General features: G+C 48.2%; 2 protein-coding genes and 1 long non-coding RNA gene across 4 annotated transcripts; 2 read left to right on the top strand and 1 right to left on the bottom strand.

The window, feature by feature from the left end:
* The first annotated feature begins 5210 nt into the window (after positions 1-5210).
* si:ch211-218c6.8 (apoptosis facilitator Bcl-2-like protein 14) lies at positions 5211-8405 on the top strand. Of its 2 annotated transcripts, XM_018689043.2 has the most exons (7): positions 5300-5443; positions 5850-5964; positions 6381-6509; positions 6594-6686; positions 6902-6960; positions 7050-7328; positions 7723-8405. In XM_018689043.2, exons 2-7 carry the CDS (start codon positions 5856-5858, stop codon positions 7744-7746), a joined length of 693 nt encoding a protein of 230 aa, XP_018544559.1. In that variant the 5' UTR covers positions 5300-5443; positions 5850-5855; the 3' UTR covers positions 7747-8405. The 2 variants fall into 2 exon arrangements, with proteins under 2 accessions (XP_050929046.1, XP_018544559.1); XM_051073089.1 differs by lacking the exon at positions 6381-6509 and having other exon boundaries at positions 5211-5443.
* tph2 (tryptophan hydroxylase 2 (tryptophan 5-monooxygenase)) lies at positions 7875-15624 on the bottom strand. The gene is made up of 11 exons (XM_018689040.2): positions 15112-15624; positions 12734-12868; positions 11740-11923; positions 11559-11659; positions 11412-11479; positions 11142-11338; positions 10157-10292; positions 9932-10058; positions 9578-9673; positions 9356-9489; positions 7875-8664 (listed from the first exon to the last, which is right to left on the bottom strand). The coding sequence occupies exons 1-11, from the start codon at positions 15265-15267 to the stop codon at positions 8490-8492; spliced, it is 1509 nt and encodes a 502-aa protein (XP_018544556.1). The 5' UTR covers positions 15268-15624; the 3' UTR covers positions 7875-8489.
* Positions 10664-11129, top strand: LOC127142832 (uncharacterized). Its single transcript, XR_007813909.1, has 3 exons — positions 10664-10733; positions 10767-10922; positions 11029-11129. It is a non-coding gene; the product is annotated as an uncharacterized LOC127142832 (long non-coding RNA).
* Positions 15625-16087: the final 463 nt, after the last annotated feature.

The following is a 16087-nucleotide window of genomic DNA, read 5'->3' as shown; positions in this document are numbered from 1 at the left end:
CTGCTGAATCTGTCCTCATTTCGAAAAGATTTCAACTGAAAAAGAAATAATATTAAAACCAAACATCAATATTTCATTTCATTCCTGTTCTTCTGTATTACCTCGTATACTGTTATCTCATGTGTGTGTGAGTGAAACACATCTGAACATAATTAAATCACACACACACACATTTGAGCATTTGAGGTGAGTAAATATAATAAATATAAATAATTGTGAAACGTTTTCAATCTAAAAGCCGTTTACATTATTCACCTCTAACCGGAAACACTTACTCTTATTGTGGTGACTTGACTGTGCGCATGAAGCAGCGGCAGCATCGCGCGCGTGTGTGTGTGTGTATGTATCCTCCCCCTGCTTCTATTTCTTGCTGTTTACCGGGGGGTGTCCCCGGGGACCTCCTGCCGCCGTCACCGTCCCTCTGCCGGAGGAGGAGGAGGAGGAGGAGGAGGAGGAGGAGAGGCTCACACGGCACAACATCTCATTAACACACACAGGAGTAAAGAACTTACAGTCAGTAATAGATTACAAGTAGACGTCCTGCTCTCATTTTCTATTTACTGCAGGATTTCCATCATCGGTTACTTAATACTTGTACTCCATTACACATGAGGAGTATAATGTACTTTTACATTTATCTAACAGCTGTAGTTACAAGTTACTGTCAGACAAGTTACAGAGTAAATAAAGCAGAGAAGGTCTGTCACAGTTACATTACATTCACTCTCCTGATTAACTAACAGTGCAGATCTACTCAGTGGTCACTTTATTAGGAACACCTGTGTTCAACCTTTGACCTTTATCCAGTCTATGATCAGGATCCATCAAGGTCTGTCTCATCTTCAACAGTCACAGTCTGCAGATTAAAACACCAGAATCTCCTCCTGCTCCTGCTCCTCCTCCTCAGATACCATCAGGAGCTGGATGTTTGTTCTGCCTGTTCAGACCTGCAGTTGATTCTCGGGAAACACTCAGATCCTCTGAACCTGATTTATCGGGACTCAGTCCTCCCTCAGTCCTCTGACTGTCCTCCCTCTGTCTTCCCTCAGTCCTCTGTCTGTCCTCCGTCAGTCCTCCGTCAGTCCTCTGTCTCCCCCTGCTGGCTCAGGTTTATAAAACACCTCCTCCTCCCTGACATGTAGTCAATACAGGAGGTCTGAGCTGACTTCATTAATCCAGGACAGAGGAGGCGTCTCGAGGCCACAGGGCAGAGATAACTGATGATCTGCTGCTGTGTGCTGACACTTATTGATCCACCCGAATGCCTCACTCACCTGCTCTTCTTCTGCTCCTCATTGTGAGCGGCTGCAGGGAGAACTCTGTTTCACCAGTTCTGAGGAGGAAGAACATTATTGATGTGATGATCCACAGCAGCTTCACTCAGGACACTGACGGCCATTAAAGAGCTGTTTGTGTGTCTGTTCACATGTTGTGTTTGTCTCAGCTTGTGTTCTCACAGGTCCAAGGCTTTTATTCTGAAATTTAACTCCAGAACTTTTATTGTGGAATGTTTTTATTTGTGTTTTTCCAAAATCAGTCAAATACAAACAGCTTCATTTACACAGAGAGAAACAGCTGGAAATGGACAAGGTAAGACAGAAAGACGGAGAATGAGTGAGTGAGTGAGTGAGTGAGTGAGTGAGTGAATGTAGTGAAAGTCAACATTGCCTCAGTTTAAATGTGAGAACAGAGCAGCTCAGTCAAACTGTTTCCCTCCACAGAGAGAGATGTTTCCTGTGGATCAGCAGCCTCCTGCCGACCCCCTCGACCCCCCCTCACTGCCCCCTAGCCGGGTGACGGCGTCCTCCGATGTTCAGGTCAGAAAACTCATTGATGAATTTACCAATCAGGCTGATTGATGACTGAATGATTCTGATCACAGACACAGGTTTAGATGATTCATGTGTTCATCACTGTGATGATGTAACTTCCTGCTGTTTCCTTCTGAACAGGAAGTGAGGATCAGCAGGTCTAAATGCAGGAGGAGCTCTGACAGAGACCAGCAGAGTCAGGTCCAGAACCCGGACCAATGGAGGTGGACCTCAGAGGACCAGCAGGCAGTTCTGATCCACGGTCTGAGCGTGGAGCGTTACAGAGTCGTCTACAGCTCAGTGTTAAAGCCATCCATCCTCACAGCTCTGTCCTCAGCCAACAACAGTGTAAGGAGCAGCTCTGACTCCTCCACCTCCCTCTAACACCTCCTTTAACCACACACAGAGGAGCAGGATTCATGTAGATTTAAACCAGGACCTGTTCTATCTCTGATCTCTGACTTTGGTAAACTCTTGATTCTGGTTCTGAAGGACTACGTGTCTCAGGTCCTGGAGCTGAAGCAGCGGTTGTGGTCGGAGCTGTGTCGACCTCAGCTGGTGGAGACAGTGACGGAGGACGGACGGGTGGAGGTCAAAGAAATATTTGATCTGACCTGAGATCAGATGAGAGAAACCTCAGAGTCTGATGTTCTCATGGAGAAAAGAATAAATCTGTTGACTATGAAGTCTGAGTCGGATCTTTGACAACATGACGAGAAAATCTGATCAAACAGGAGGAGCTGCAGGAGGAAGAGCTGCAGGAGGAGCTGTAGGAGGAGAGCTGCAGGAGGAAGAGCTGCAGGAGGAGCTGTAGGAGGAAGAGCTGCAGGAGGAGCTGCAGGCAGGAGGAGAGCTGCAGGAGGAAGAGCTGCAGGAGGAGCTGCAGGAGGAAGAGCTGCAGGAGGAGCTGCAGGAGGAGCTGCAGGAGGAAGAGCTGCAGGAGGAGCTGCAGGAGGAGAGCTGCAGGAGCTGCAGGAGGAGCTGCAGCTGAAACGTGAGGCGCTCTGTGTCTGTGTGGATTTGCATGTTTGGTGTTAAGTCGTTTTTTCCTGAATCATATTTAAAACTCCAGGTTTCTGTGGACAGCTGAAGAAGGAGACTTCCTGTCTGTTTTTATATGAGTGAGTTCAGACAAACACAAATCACCACAATCAAAGATTATCCTTATTATACTGAGCAGAGACAGTGAACACACCACAGACAGAACTGATCCTGAGGTTTAAATCTGGTTACAATAAAGGACTAAAAGACTAAACACAGCTCCTCTGGACTCTGGACTGCAGCTGGACCTCTCTCCTGTCAGGTGCTGAGACCTGACTCAGTAAAATGTGTTTCTAATGGGGTCTACTCTGCCTGTGTCTTGGAGCTTGGGGTTTCCTGGTCCCTTCCTGCAGCAGCTCACCTGTCTGAGGCGGGACAGGTAGAACAGGGGCCCGATGAACAGGCCGAAGTTTGGGAACAGGAGCAGGACCTGGAGGATGCAGCACTGAGCCGGCTCCACTTGCTCAGTCTGTGATATGATCACAGACATGTAGGGAACCAGAGCCACCACAGGAGAGTATGCCACCACCGAGGGCACCGTGACGGCCACCACGTTCTTCAGAGCTCTCCTCCTGAGAGGAGCGGTCGCCCCCGACCCTTCAGCCGGCCCCCGTCGCTGCAGTACCCCCATGATGCCCAGCAGACACAGCAGCATGACCAGGAACAGCAGAGAGATGAGGACGGACAGACACAGAGCTGTGGACAACAACTTGGCAAAGAAGGCCAGCAGGGCCACGATCAGGGTCAGAGTCCAGGCGATGGCGCACAGGGCTGTGCGGTACTCCCTCCTCCCCAGGCGGAGGTAGGCGACGGGCCGGGCCACGGCCACGTAACGCTCCACACACATGAAGCTGAGCAGCAGAGGGCAGCCGAAGATGTTGAGGGAGAACAGGGCTTCCTGGACGGAGAAGGTGGTGTCGGAGCTCTCCTGGAGGGCGGTGTAAAGGTCCAGAGGCAGGCAGAGGCAGTACAGGATGTCCATGACGGACACGTTGAGCCCCAGCAGCTCAGATGGCGTCATGGTTCTCCACCTGCTCAGCAGTATCCACAGCAGAGCCACGTTAGCCGGAGACGCCGTCAGCAGGATGAAAATCTTCACCAGTAACCAGCCCAGCATGCTGCTCTGCACATGACACTCTGTCATCACCTCAGTGAAACCAGCAGAGGAGAGAGAGAAGGACCAGAGGAGGCCGTGCTCAGAGCCAGGGGGAGAGTCCCCCCCAACAGAGTCATTACTGCTGCTGTTCCCAGAGGCGGAGGTCACGTTACTGTTTCCCATCCTGATCAGACTCCTGGAACAAAGAGCACAGACAGGTTCTTTACTCCATACATCTGACCTCTGACCTCCCGGAGCCTCTGTATGAACTGACTGAGAGTGAAATCAGAGTGAACTGACCTTCAGGTGGACGCAGGTGGACGTCTGTTCTGTGCCGTCAGTCTCAGTCTGGATCAGACACTTTCTCTTGGCAGCAGCAGGTGGTCTGAGAGTCTTTGTTCCTCTGACCGTCAAACGTGGTCCAACATGCAAATGTCTCCAGGAAAAGCTGGAGTTGTGGGTGAACACCTGCTGTTTTCAGTCATTAGACATTTACATTGTGTTTACCTGCTGAGCTTCCTGTGAGCTGCTGTCAGACCTCAGCTCTGAGGTCACACCTGTTTTCACTGAGGTGACCACAGCTCTGACACATCGTCAGCTCAGAGTTTAGATCTTTCTATTGTTCACTCTACGTGTAAATGTCACAGAACCTTCAGTCAGAGGTTCTAAGGTTCAGAGACCGGTGACAAAGGTCGACTCAGCTCAGGCCGACACCTGTGACTCAGAGCTGAACTTTCAAACGCACATTAACTCTAAATCACCTTGTATCACTTTAAAAACACTGAGTCTCTGAGAGACAGAGAAACTTCTCGTCATCTCTGCTCAGTTAGAAATGATCCTCAGTGGATTCAGAGCTCTGCAGCCTGAGTACAGAGCAGGACCAGAGGGAGAGAACACATCACAGCTGTCAGCGATCCTCTTACTCGGCCTCCGTGGTCTCACTCCGGCTTTAAAACATATGAACCTGAACTCCCCTTCAGGTCCTCACAGATCAGTCTAGGACAAGGTTTTAGTTTTTCTGTTCTGAGCTGGATCAGTCTGAGGAGCTGAGAAGAAACTGTGAAAACCTTTAAACACAAACTGAAACCCTCTTCAGTCCCAGACATTGTTCACATGATTTTATCTTTAGTCTTTGATTTCTTCATTGTATTTTATTCCTCTGTCTGTTTGTCGACTGTGAAGAGCTTCACGTCTGAAGGGAGCTGCACAGATAAAGTTTGATTGATTGATTGTTGATCAATAATCTGTTCATGTCTCTGTACTCCACCTGTGCAGCAGATGTTTGTGCAGCTGTGAACCAGGTCAGTATCTGTGTCACTGGGGGGGGGGGGCACTTGAACGCCTCATTGCTCTGAGGAAACTGTTTAAATCAGGAAGCGGAAGTTCCGGTCCCAGTGTTAGCCACAGAGACAGACAGACGTGCTCCTGGTCCTGGTCCTGATCTCGGTTCTGGCTCTGTGGGCTGAGGAGGAAGACGCAGCTGCAGCGGCTCCAGGTGAGTCTCATCTGTTGCTCGATCTGGATCTGGCTAACGGCGCCGTTACCGGAGAGTGACGTCACAGCGGAGAAGCGAGAGTAAAACGAATTAGAGTTAGTCACGTGACAGAGACACAGAGTTAGCGAATTTATCGGAGTCACCGCAGCTCAGGGCGAACATCACGTGACAGCGTGAGACCAATGAGAGGCCTGCGTTTAAGAAACAGGAAGAGAAACTGTGTTCATGTGTTCACATCTGCGGGGGGGGGGGGGGGCGTCTGTAAAAGAAGTAAAAGTACAGAGAAGTATTACTATCATAGTACTGTAGTTCTGTAGTACTCTGCAGGTCATTTCATGATGATATGACCACTTTATGTCACTGTTCTGGTTCTGGTTCTGGTCTTGGTCCTGGTTTTGGTCGCCAGGTGAAGATGGCGTCTGCCTCAGCGGTTGGAGACAGGGAGGTGTTTCTGCTGTTGGAGGAGTACTGCTGCAGGAGGAGGAGGTCAGAGCAGGAACTACAGCCTACTGAGTGTACAGGTGAGAGGAGTGAACAGGTGAGTGAGTGTACAGGTGAGAGAGTGAACAGGTGAGTGAACAGGTGAGTGAACAGGTGAGTGTACAGGTGAGAGAGTGAACAGGTGAGTGAACAGGTGAGTGTACAGGTGAGAGAGTGAACAGGTGAGAGAGTGAACAGGTGAGTGTACAGGTGAGTGAGTGTACAGGTGAGAGAGTGAACAGGTGAGTGAACAGGTGAGTGTACAGGTGAGAGAGTGAACAGGTGAGTGAACAGGTGAGAGAGTGAACAGGTGAGTGAACAGGTGAGTGAACAGGTGAGTGTACAGGTGAGAGAGTGTACAGGTGAGTGAGTGAACAGTGTTATATCTTCTGAAACATCTGTTCTCACCTCACTGAAGCAGAGGTGGAGATTCATTAGAATCATCTGTCCCCCCCAGCCCCCCCCTCGCCCCACCCCTTCTCCTCCATCTTCTCCACCTACGTTCCCTACATCCAGTTACGAGCTGGAGGTCGTCTGCGCTCCAGTGTGAGCAGAGTTTTCTCTGACAGCTCTGAGGAGGAACACGGTGAGAGACGCTCTGATCATCCAGGTAAAGACTGTGAGTCTGACCACTTCTAAATTGTGTGTGTGTCTGTGTGTCTGTGTGTAGATGAAGTCAGTAACCTGAGTACAGTGGTGGACCGGCTGGTGCAGATCACAGACTCAGCTCCGGTCCCTGAAGTGGTCGTGGAAAACCAGGATGGTGAGTCTGAGGAAATCCTCAACAACAACAACAACACATTATTTATCCACAGGTTTATATTTTATATTTGGGACCCGGCTCCTGCTGTTGGACCCCATCCCTGCTCTGGGTCTGGTCTGGTCTGTTCTGGTTTGGTCTGGCTCTGGGTCTGGCTCTGGCTCTGGCTCTGGCTCTGGTCTGGATCAGGGTCTGACCTGTGCTGTGTTTTGCTGCAGAGATCATTCAGAAGCTAGTGGACCTAATGATAACATTTGGAGACAACATCAATGAGAGGGTGAGTGTCAGAGTGAATGGATGAAGCATCAGATGAACACCTGAGGACAGACAGGTGAGTCCTGTTTCCTGTTTTCTGTCTGTGTTTAGATCAGACAGAGCACCGTCCTCCAGCGGCAGCTCTCTGACTTCACCTATGACGCCTTTGAGAAGCTGACCTCCAGCGTACAGAACCTGCTGGACCGGACTCGGGCCGCGCCCTCCGAGGACTCGGAGGAGCGGATCCAGCAGCGGAGGATCGCCTGGGCCTTCGAGGTGACGAGCCGGCTGTCGGCCACAGGTGTGATCCAGAGGAGGAGGATGCTGAGCTTCGGAGAGAGATACATCCAACAGCACCACTCTGCCTGGGTGCTGCAGCACGGAGGCTGGGTGAGCAGACTGTCAGAGGGGTCGGGGGTGGAGGGGTTTGGGGGGGTCAGAGAGGGGACCACAGAGACCACCAGGACCTGAGTTGACCCCTCTGAGACTACGGCCTCTGTACTGGTCCAGGGGAGATTAAAGTCAGAGCTCAGGAACAAGACCTGGACCAGGTACTGAGGACAGGACAGTCTGCGGATGAATGAATGAATGAATGAATGAATGAGTGTCCTGGTCCTTGGTCCCTCCAGCCAGTGAACTGGGTCTCAGCTCAGTTCTGCTCTAAAATAAAATAAGATGAACCCTCTGTGTCAGTCCTCTGATCAGACAGGAAGCTCTGATACTGTCTCTGCATATTTTGTCCTGGTGCATGATGGGAAATAATCTGGTCTGTTGTCTGGTCCAGGAGGAGGTGTTTGCTGTGGACTGAGCAGCACAGATCTACATCTCCTGAGGTGGATTCAGCGTCTGAGACTGTTCCTCTGTTAACGACACACCTGTCACCTGTGGAGCTTCAGTTACACCTGAGACGACAAATGAAGACAAGGGAATCTGCTGCACATCAAACAACACACTGTTTTAATGCTTCAGATGTTACACTGTGTTTCTATCAGATTTTATATTTCTGCAGCGTACAGAAGCAAAAACACAACGTCACAGAGAGACGAGGAGAAAGGAGCTGATTCAATAAAAACACAGAGGTTAGACTGTTTCTCTGCTGATCTCAGGTCAGAATCACAGCCACAGTCTTCACATCAGATCAATAATTTAAGATCCTAAACTTCACAGCTCATTTATTTCTGAATCAGGTACAAAGTCTGATTGATGAGCTGATTGATGAGCTCTCATTTCCTCCACCTTCACCTCAACTCTGATTCTGTTTCAGCTCCATCTGAGAAAACTGTCACAGCAGCAATGATGCAGGCTGATTAACTTCAGGACACCAGCTCATCAATCAGTCATCAATCAGTCATCAATCAGTCATCAATCAGTCATCAATCAGTCATCAATCAGATACAGATTAAATCACATTAAACCCAGACAGATCAATAACAATGAAGCTGTTAATAAAATAATCTTTAAATGGCAGCAGATGAGTCAGATGTTATTTGAACACAGGTGTGACGTCATGCAGAAGCCTTGGTGTCACTGATGTTCTGGACCAATCAGAGCTCAGATTCCCATGTAGGTGTTCATCTTTCCCAGAGCGTCGCAGACGGTGGTGAGGTCACTGCGCAGGTCCTGCACCACGTTCTCGATGCTGCGCGTGTCTTTGAGCAGGTCAATGCTCTGAGTGTACGGGTTGTAGTAGACAGAGAACGGCCTCTTTATCGTCTTCGCAAACTCCCTGTGAGACAGTAAGAAGACAGGTTACTGCAGTAATACTGTAATACATGAGTACTGCGACAGGAAATACTGTAATAGACAGGTACTTCATTACATGTCACAGTCCTGATTCCAAAAAGTAAAAGAACACAGGGACTTTTCAGCTCATATTTTATCAGACGATCATGTTTTGATTGTTAAATCCAAACCTGTAGAGTAACTGTAACTGTGACTGTAACTGTAACTGATTGTAGAGCAGGGAGCGGGGAACACATCACGTCTCTGTAACGTTCAGGTACCATCTGTAATATGGATGGGTATAATTAATCAACACTTGATTATTGATCTCTAAGAATTTAGTTGATCATGTTGAATTTAATCGAACTGTTTTCTATCAGTGAGGTCGTGTTGTGACTTTTGAAGTAATATCATGATGTTCACAGTGTGGCAGTGACCAGCAGGAGGTGTTAAGTTTGGTGTGGGAACATTTCAGCTCAGAAATAATAAAGCTCATTATAAACAGAACGCAGGTGATAACTGTTCTGTTTTGTGTTAGTTTTTACTTTTTCTTTCTGTTAGTTCAACTTTAAGGACTTTGTTTAAGAGGATTGTTGTGGGACTATCATTTCTTCTTTCTTTCCCAGTATAAATGAACTGAGTGTTAAAGCTCTGACTCAGACTGATGCAGCAGGTTGTTGTTGGTTGTGTCTGACCTCATCTTCTCCTTGGCCTCCTCGAAGCTCTCAGACACAAAGTAAACCTCCTGGAAGGTGGTGATGAGACACTCCTGGTTACAGGTCGTCCTCGGGTCAAACATCTTCACACAGGCCTGGTCAGACAGGGCATGCTGGGGAAAAAAAACATCAACATGAAGTGAGTGTGTGTTTGACAACAACATTTACATCAGTCACTGTGTGTGTGTGTGTGTGTGTTACCCTCAGCTCTCCAATAGACGACAGTAAACCAGCTCCATAAGCTCTGAGCTGACCATCCTGTTTGCAGAGTCCAAACTCGATGGTGAAGAAATAACACTGTTAAAAATATGACACAGTTACACAGAGAGTAGAACACAGTAGAACGCAGTAGAGTATTCAGAGCTGATAATTTTCTGTTGTTTTACTTTGATCAGTTTAAGATGTAATAACTTACAAACACTGAAATCAGCCATAAATAAAAATAATATGATAATAACACAAACAACAAACTTCAACGTTCAGTGAGTCTGTCGCTGTCAGAGGAAAGGTTCCTCCCTGTGTTTCCATCAGGGAGATTATTACTGTGACACTCACTGTGGCCAGTTTCTGGACGTCCTCATCAGACGCTCCCAGAGAAGCCAGGCCAATCTCCTGAGAGAACTGAGCAAACTTTGGATCTGCCAGCAGGGGGACGTGACCCAGCAGCTCGTGACATGTGTCCCTGAAACCACAACATCACAACACACTCAGACACACACTCAGACACACTGATCGTCCGTGAGTGAACCTGCACACATGAGAAGGCGGAGCTGGACTCACGGTTCAGGTGTGTAGAGCGGGTCAGTGCTGTGACGGACGTACTGGGTGCAGTTAAACACTCTGTAGGCCAAACCTGCCAGGAAGTCTCTGGGAGACAGGTAACCTGCGACAGGTCGCACTGTGAAGCCAGAGCGCTCTGAAATACACACACAGGTAACTACAGACACAGGTAACTACAGACACACAGGTAACTACACACAGGTAACTACAGACACACAGGTAACTACGCACAGGTAACTACACACAGGTAACTACAGACACACAGGTAACTACGCACAGGTAACTACAGACACACAGGTAACTACGCACAGGTAACTACAGACACACAGGTAACTACACACAGGTAACTACAGACACACAGGTAACTACGCACAGGTAACTACACACAGGTAACTACAGACACACAGGTAACTACACACAGGTAACTACACACAGGTAACTACAGACACAGATAACTACAGACACACAGGTAACTACAGACACACAGGTAACTACACACAGGTAACTACACACAGGTAACTACACACAGGTAACTACAGACACAGGTAACTACAGACACACAGGTAACTACACACAGGTAACTACAGGACACACAGGTAACTACACACAGGTAACTACAGACACACAGGTAACTACACACAGGTAACTACAGACACACAGGTAACTACACACAGGTAACTACACACAGGTAACTACAGACAGGTAACTACAGACACACAGGTAACTACACACAGGTAACTACACACAGGTAACTATGGACACACAGGTAACTACACACAGGTAACTACAGACACAGGTAACTACAGACACACAGGTAACTACACACAGGTAACTACACACAGGTAACTAGACACACAGGTAACTACACACAGGTAACTATGGACACACAGGTGACTACAGACAGGTAACTATGGACACACAGGTAACTACACACAGGTGACTACAGACAGGTAACTACACACAGGTAACTACAGACAGGTTAAACCTCGGAGGAAGAGTGAGACGTCTTCCAGCTGGGGGATGTTGTCCTCTCTGTAGCCGCAGTGCTTGGTGAGCAGCGGCAGGTTCTTCAGGTATTCTCTGCAGGCGTGGGTCGGGTACAGTTTGGTCAGCTCTCTGAACACCACCCCCCACGTCCTGATCTCCTCGAGGGTGTAGTCGATGCGAGGGATGGGCTGCCCGCTGAGGGTGGAGACAGACTGGAGTTAAACTTGCTGCTTCTCTCAGATGACAGGAAACACAGACTGATACTCACAACTTATAATTCATGGCCACTTCCACAAAGTACTTCCTCCGCTGACGGTAAACCTCGTCCTTAAAGCCCTGACAGGAGAGGTCAGAGGTCAGAGGTCAGCTGGACGTGTCTGATGTGTGTTTGAAAAGTGTAAAAGGTGAAACTTACCGGATGGTCGGCATCCAGCTCTGATCCATACATCAACACTCTGTGAGAACACTGATCCAGTTCTGAGATCTTCATGGGAAACCAGGGAACATTGTCTCCGTCTGATCAAACACAACATCAGCGTTCATACCTGTCTCAACCGACCAGCTGTTCCTACCTGTCTTTGACCAGCTGTTCCTACCTGCCTCAGCTGACCAAACATGAGCAGGAGTGTTGAAGGAGATGATGTTGACGTGGTCTTTCAGGTGCTCCAACAGCTCATTAAACTCCTTCTTACTGCAGCTGCAGTCGGCAAAGATCTCCACCTCGTTAGTGACTCGTTTCGACATCCTGGACTCAATGTGGTTCAGGTTCACTCGCTTCTCCTGCAGGGGGTGGGGGAGCAGAGGGGGAGGAGGACAAGGAGAAGGAGCAGGAGGCAGGAGGCAAGTAAAAAATCTGCCGGATGTGGATCTGGATCTAGATGTGGATCTGGGTCTGGATGTCGATCTGGATGTAGATCTAGATGTGGATCTGGATCTGGATCTGGAACTAGATGTGGATCTGGATGTAGATCTAGATGTGGATCTGGAACTGGATCTGGATCTAGAAGTGGATCTAGATGTGGATCTGGATCTAGATGTGGATCTGGATGATGTGGATCTGGATGTGGATCTAGATGTGGATCTGGATGTGGATCTGGATCTAGATCTGGATCTAGATGTGGATCTGGATCTGGATCTGGATCTGGATGTGGATCAGGATCTAGATGTGGATCTGGATGTGGATCTGAATGTGGATCAGGATCTAGATGTGGATCTAGATGTGGATCTAGATGTAGATCTAGATGTGGATCTGGATCTAGATCTGGATCTAGATGTGGATCTGGATGTGGATCTAGATGCGGATCTGGATGTGGATCAGGATCTAGATGTAGATCTGGATGTGGATCTGGATGTGGATCAGGATCTAGATGTGGATCTGGATGTGGATCTGGATCTAGATGTGGATCTGGATCTAGATGTGGATCTGGATGTGGATCAGGATCTAGATGTGGATCTGGATGTGGATCTGGATCTAGATCTGGATCTAGATGTGGATCTGGATGTGGATCAGGATCTAGATGTGGATCTAGATGTGGATCTGGATGTGGATCAGGATCTAGATGTGGATCTAGATGTGGATCTGGATCTCACCTGGAAGAGTCTGAGAGCTTTGACCAAACAGCCGACCTCATTCTTCAGAGAAAACACCACCGCTGTTTTCCCAGAATCCTCTCCACTCTCCTTGTCTGGCTTCTCATTGATTGGACAGAAGGATGGACGCCGAGACTGAGGCAACGACACAGAGAGTAAACAGGACTGAACCTGACCCTGTCCAGGACTGAGAGAGGCTGACTCAGGGGAGGAGGTGAGGTCTTTATGAGGCTCAGTAACAGGGTGGAGCTGCTGCTGTTAAACTTCCTCTTCACTGTTCAAACATTAACAAACTTCCTGCTTCTCTGAGCAGCTGCTGGATGGAGCAGTGAAGGTGGAGGTGACCTGAGGTGGAGTTCCTCTGGTAAATGACTCAGGTTGTTAAATAAATCACATTTAAAGTTTGATACGGTGACAAGAATGTAAGTGTTCATTTTATTAGGTACACCTGTTCCCTGTCAGACAACACGATGAATGCATGAACCATCATTCATTCATCATTGAATTTTTATTTCTCTGAACTTCCTCTGCTTTTCTGACAGAGAAACTGACTCCTCGTCCCCATGAACTCAGAACGTTTCTGTTTCCTCTGCAGTCTCTGTTTTATTATATTCTGACTCCATTAGCAGCTTTACCTCTGAGCTCAGTGTTTACAGGTGTTCGTAATAAACTGATCACTGAATCTATTATTTTTTGTTTTTTAATAACTGTTTATTTGTCTGTTGCCCTTTATCCAAATTAAAAATAGAATTTAAATCTTTATTCATATTTAAATCGTTTGTTTTCAATTTTTAACAACGTAAATGAGCGTTTTTTTTCCCTCACGTCAGACTGGAAGGAAAACACCTCCTGCAAAACCTCATCCAGGTGAAATTCATCCATTCATCCAGTCATTATTATTTAAAGCTGCAGTGTCGCAGCTGCTGCAGAGAAAATATTTTCATTTCAGCATCAGACTGATGAATATTTAATCCGTCGTCCTGTCGTTTATCATCTCTGGGGTGTGGTGGCGGGGTGGTGGGGCTGCTGAGTCATACAACTATAAGAACAGTGAAAAATAAATAGATGATAATCTAAGTTCTAATAATAAGAACTTTTCAGAACTGTTTTCTCTGGAGTCTGTTCTGTCTGGAAATTTGGGTCCATACAGAACCAGGCCTCGATCTCCAGGGAGAGGATCGGGTTCACCCCGGACAGATCAGCTGTCAGAGACAAACAACTTTCACACCTACAGAGTTCACCTGCAGGGAGAACCAGAGACCACCAGAGACAACCAGTGAGAACCAGAGACCACCAGAGACCACCAGAGACAACCAGAGACTACCAGAGAGAACAGGGGACCACCAGAGACAACCAGAGAGAACAGAGGACCACCAGAGACAACCAGAGACAACCAGAGACCACTAGAGACCAGAGACACCAGAGACAACCAGAGAGAACAGGGGACCACCAGAGACAACCAGAGAGAACCAGAGACCAGAGAGACACCAGAGACCACCAGAGACAACCAGAGAGAACAGGGACCACCAGAGACAACCAGAGAGAACCAGAGACCACCAGAGACAACCAGAGACAACCAGAGAGAACAGGGGACCACCAGAGACCACCAGAGACAACCAGAGACAACCAGAGACCACCAGAAACCACCAGAGACAACCAGAGACCACCAGAGACCACCAGAGACAACCAGAGAGAACCAGAGAGAACAGGGACCACCAGAGACAACCAGAGACAACCAGAGACCACCAGAGACAACCAGAGAGAACAGAGACCACCAGGGAGAACGTGACAGACAACACACAAAACTGGAGTTCAAACCCGATTCTCCTGGGGTTTGAAGAGACAGAGATAACCACTTTACCACCGCACTGTCATGAATCATTTATCTGCTGATTTTTTTATTTTCTGCCTCAGACACTGATGATTACTGTCATTACTGATTCATCTCTACATTATTTATTCATCAACTGAACATTTGGTCAATAAACAGTTAAATGTTTCCATCAGTTTCTCAAAATGACAAAGTCATATTTTATTTGAGAATGAAAGCTTTGTTCTTTAAATCATAGGAGACGAAGAAAACCAGTGAATATTCAGGAACCAGTGGATTTTTAGCAGCAGGTTAATTTTCTTTAAATTAACTAATGAATTTCAGCTCCGAATGATCAGGACACGATCTGTCAGGTCTCCATCACTGTTTCTCCAGAAACACAGGAAGAAATACTACAGCAGAAATACTCTGGTTACTTTAAGCCTCAGAGCCAGTTTCTCTCTGGTTCTCCACACTCAACCTCAACCTGCACTAAAAACACCCGAGGAAAACCACCAGAGACCAGAACCATCAGAGACCAGGGAGGAGGAGGAGGAGGTGCTCTTACCATCTGCCCCCCAGTGTGGCGTTGCTGCTGGTGGTCGAACATGGCTGAGTCCAACGACAGCCCCCTCCTGGCCCAGTACTTGCTGGAGAACATCATCATGGCGGGCTGCATCCTGGGCACCGGCTCCGGCTCCTTCATCACATGGGACGAGGCCATGGGGAACCAGTGGGTGTACGAGTACCAGGGCTCCAGCCTGATCTGGTTCTGCTCTGCCGTTCCTCACACTGCTGCTCAGAGAAGGTCTGTCGGCCCGACACCGGCACGCCCCCACCTTTATACTGAGGCAGGGAGGGGAGGGGGAGGAGGGAGGTGATGATGGTGTTTGTTTGAAGCAGAGGGAGAACAGGTCAGGACAGGAAGTGGACAAACATCAGCTGAGGTTTCATGGGGGGGGGGGCTGTAAACACAGAACTCAGAAACTGATCTGATGTCAGCTGTGACCTGACATGTGATGTCATCAACTGCTGCCGATGAAGCTGTGATGTCATAAACTCAGTGTCCCCCCCCAACAATTTTTTAAACTGTAAAACATTAAAAAGCTCAGTTTGTTTTTAAAGTCTGAAACATCTTCTACAGGAACAAAGAGTCAGTTTTATTCCAGCTGTGCGTGTGTGTGTGTGTGTGTGTGTGTGTGTGTGTGTCCTCCTCGTCTCACTGAGCTGTGTGAGCAGGTGGAGCTCGGTGAATGACAGTCAGCCTCTGTCCTCCTCTTCAATAAAACCCTGGGAGATGGGGGGGGGATAAGGCTCGGACGTCTGTTCGCACAATTTCCTGCAGCACAGGAAATGAAAAGAGCGGCGAGGCGGCAGCTGGAGCTCGGCTGCTTTGTTCTGACTCTGCTGCAGCTTTATGAGCAGATTTCAGGTGATACGCTCCTCCGTCTCCTCTGCCTTCAAGACCAAACATCTCCCATCAAAGGAGGAGGGGGAGGGAGGAGGAGGGAGGGGGACGTCCATCAGCTGCTGTGACATTTGGA

This window comes from Lates calcarifer, linkage group LG10, assembly GCF_001640805.2.
Source record: "Lates calcarifer isolate ASB-BC8 linkage group LG10, TLL_Latcal_v3, whole genome shotgun sequence".
NCBI lineage: Eukaryota > Metazoa > Chordata > Actinopteri > Centropomidae > Lates > Lates calcarifer.
This window is presented reverse-complemented; position numbering and strand designations above follow the sequence as displayed.

Bases quoted from the DNA above. Each gene is read 5' to 3' on its own strand.
- si:ch211-218c6.8 (XM_018689043.2), top strand. From the start codon at position 5,856: ATGGCGTCTGCCTCAGCGGTTGGAGACAGGGAGGTGTTTCTGCTGTTG. The intron at 6,510-6,593 runs GTGAGAGACGCT...GTCTGTGTGTAG, and splicing joins CAGCTCTGAGGAGGAACACG to ATGAAGTCAGTAACCTGAGT. The intron at 6,961-7,049 runs GTGAGTGTCAGA...GTCTGTGTTTAG, and splicing joins GAGACAACATCAATGAGAGG to ATCAGACAGAGCACCGTCCT.
- tph2 (XM_018689040.2), bottom strand. From the start codon at position 15,267: ATGGCCTCGTCCCATGTGATGAAGGAGCCGGAGCCGGTGCCCAGGATG. The intron at 11,660-11,739 runs GTAGGAACAGCT...GTGTTTGATCAG, and splicing joins TGTTTGGTCAGCTGAGGCAG to ACGGAGACAATGTTCCCTGG. The intron at 10,059-10,156 runs GTGAGTCCAGCT...TTGTGGTTTCAG, and splicing joins CCGCTCTACACACCTGAACC to GGACACATGTCACGAGCTGC.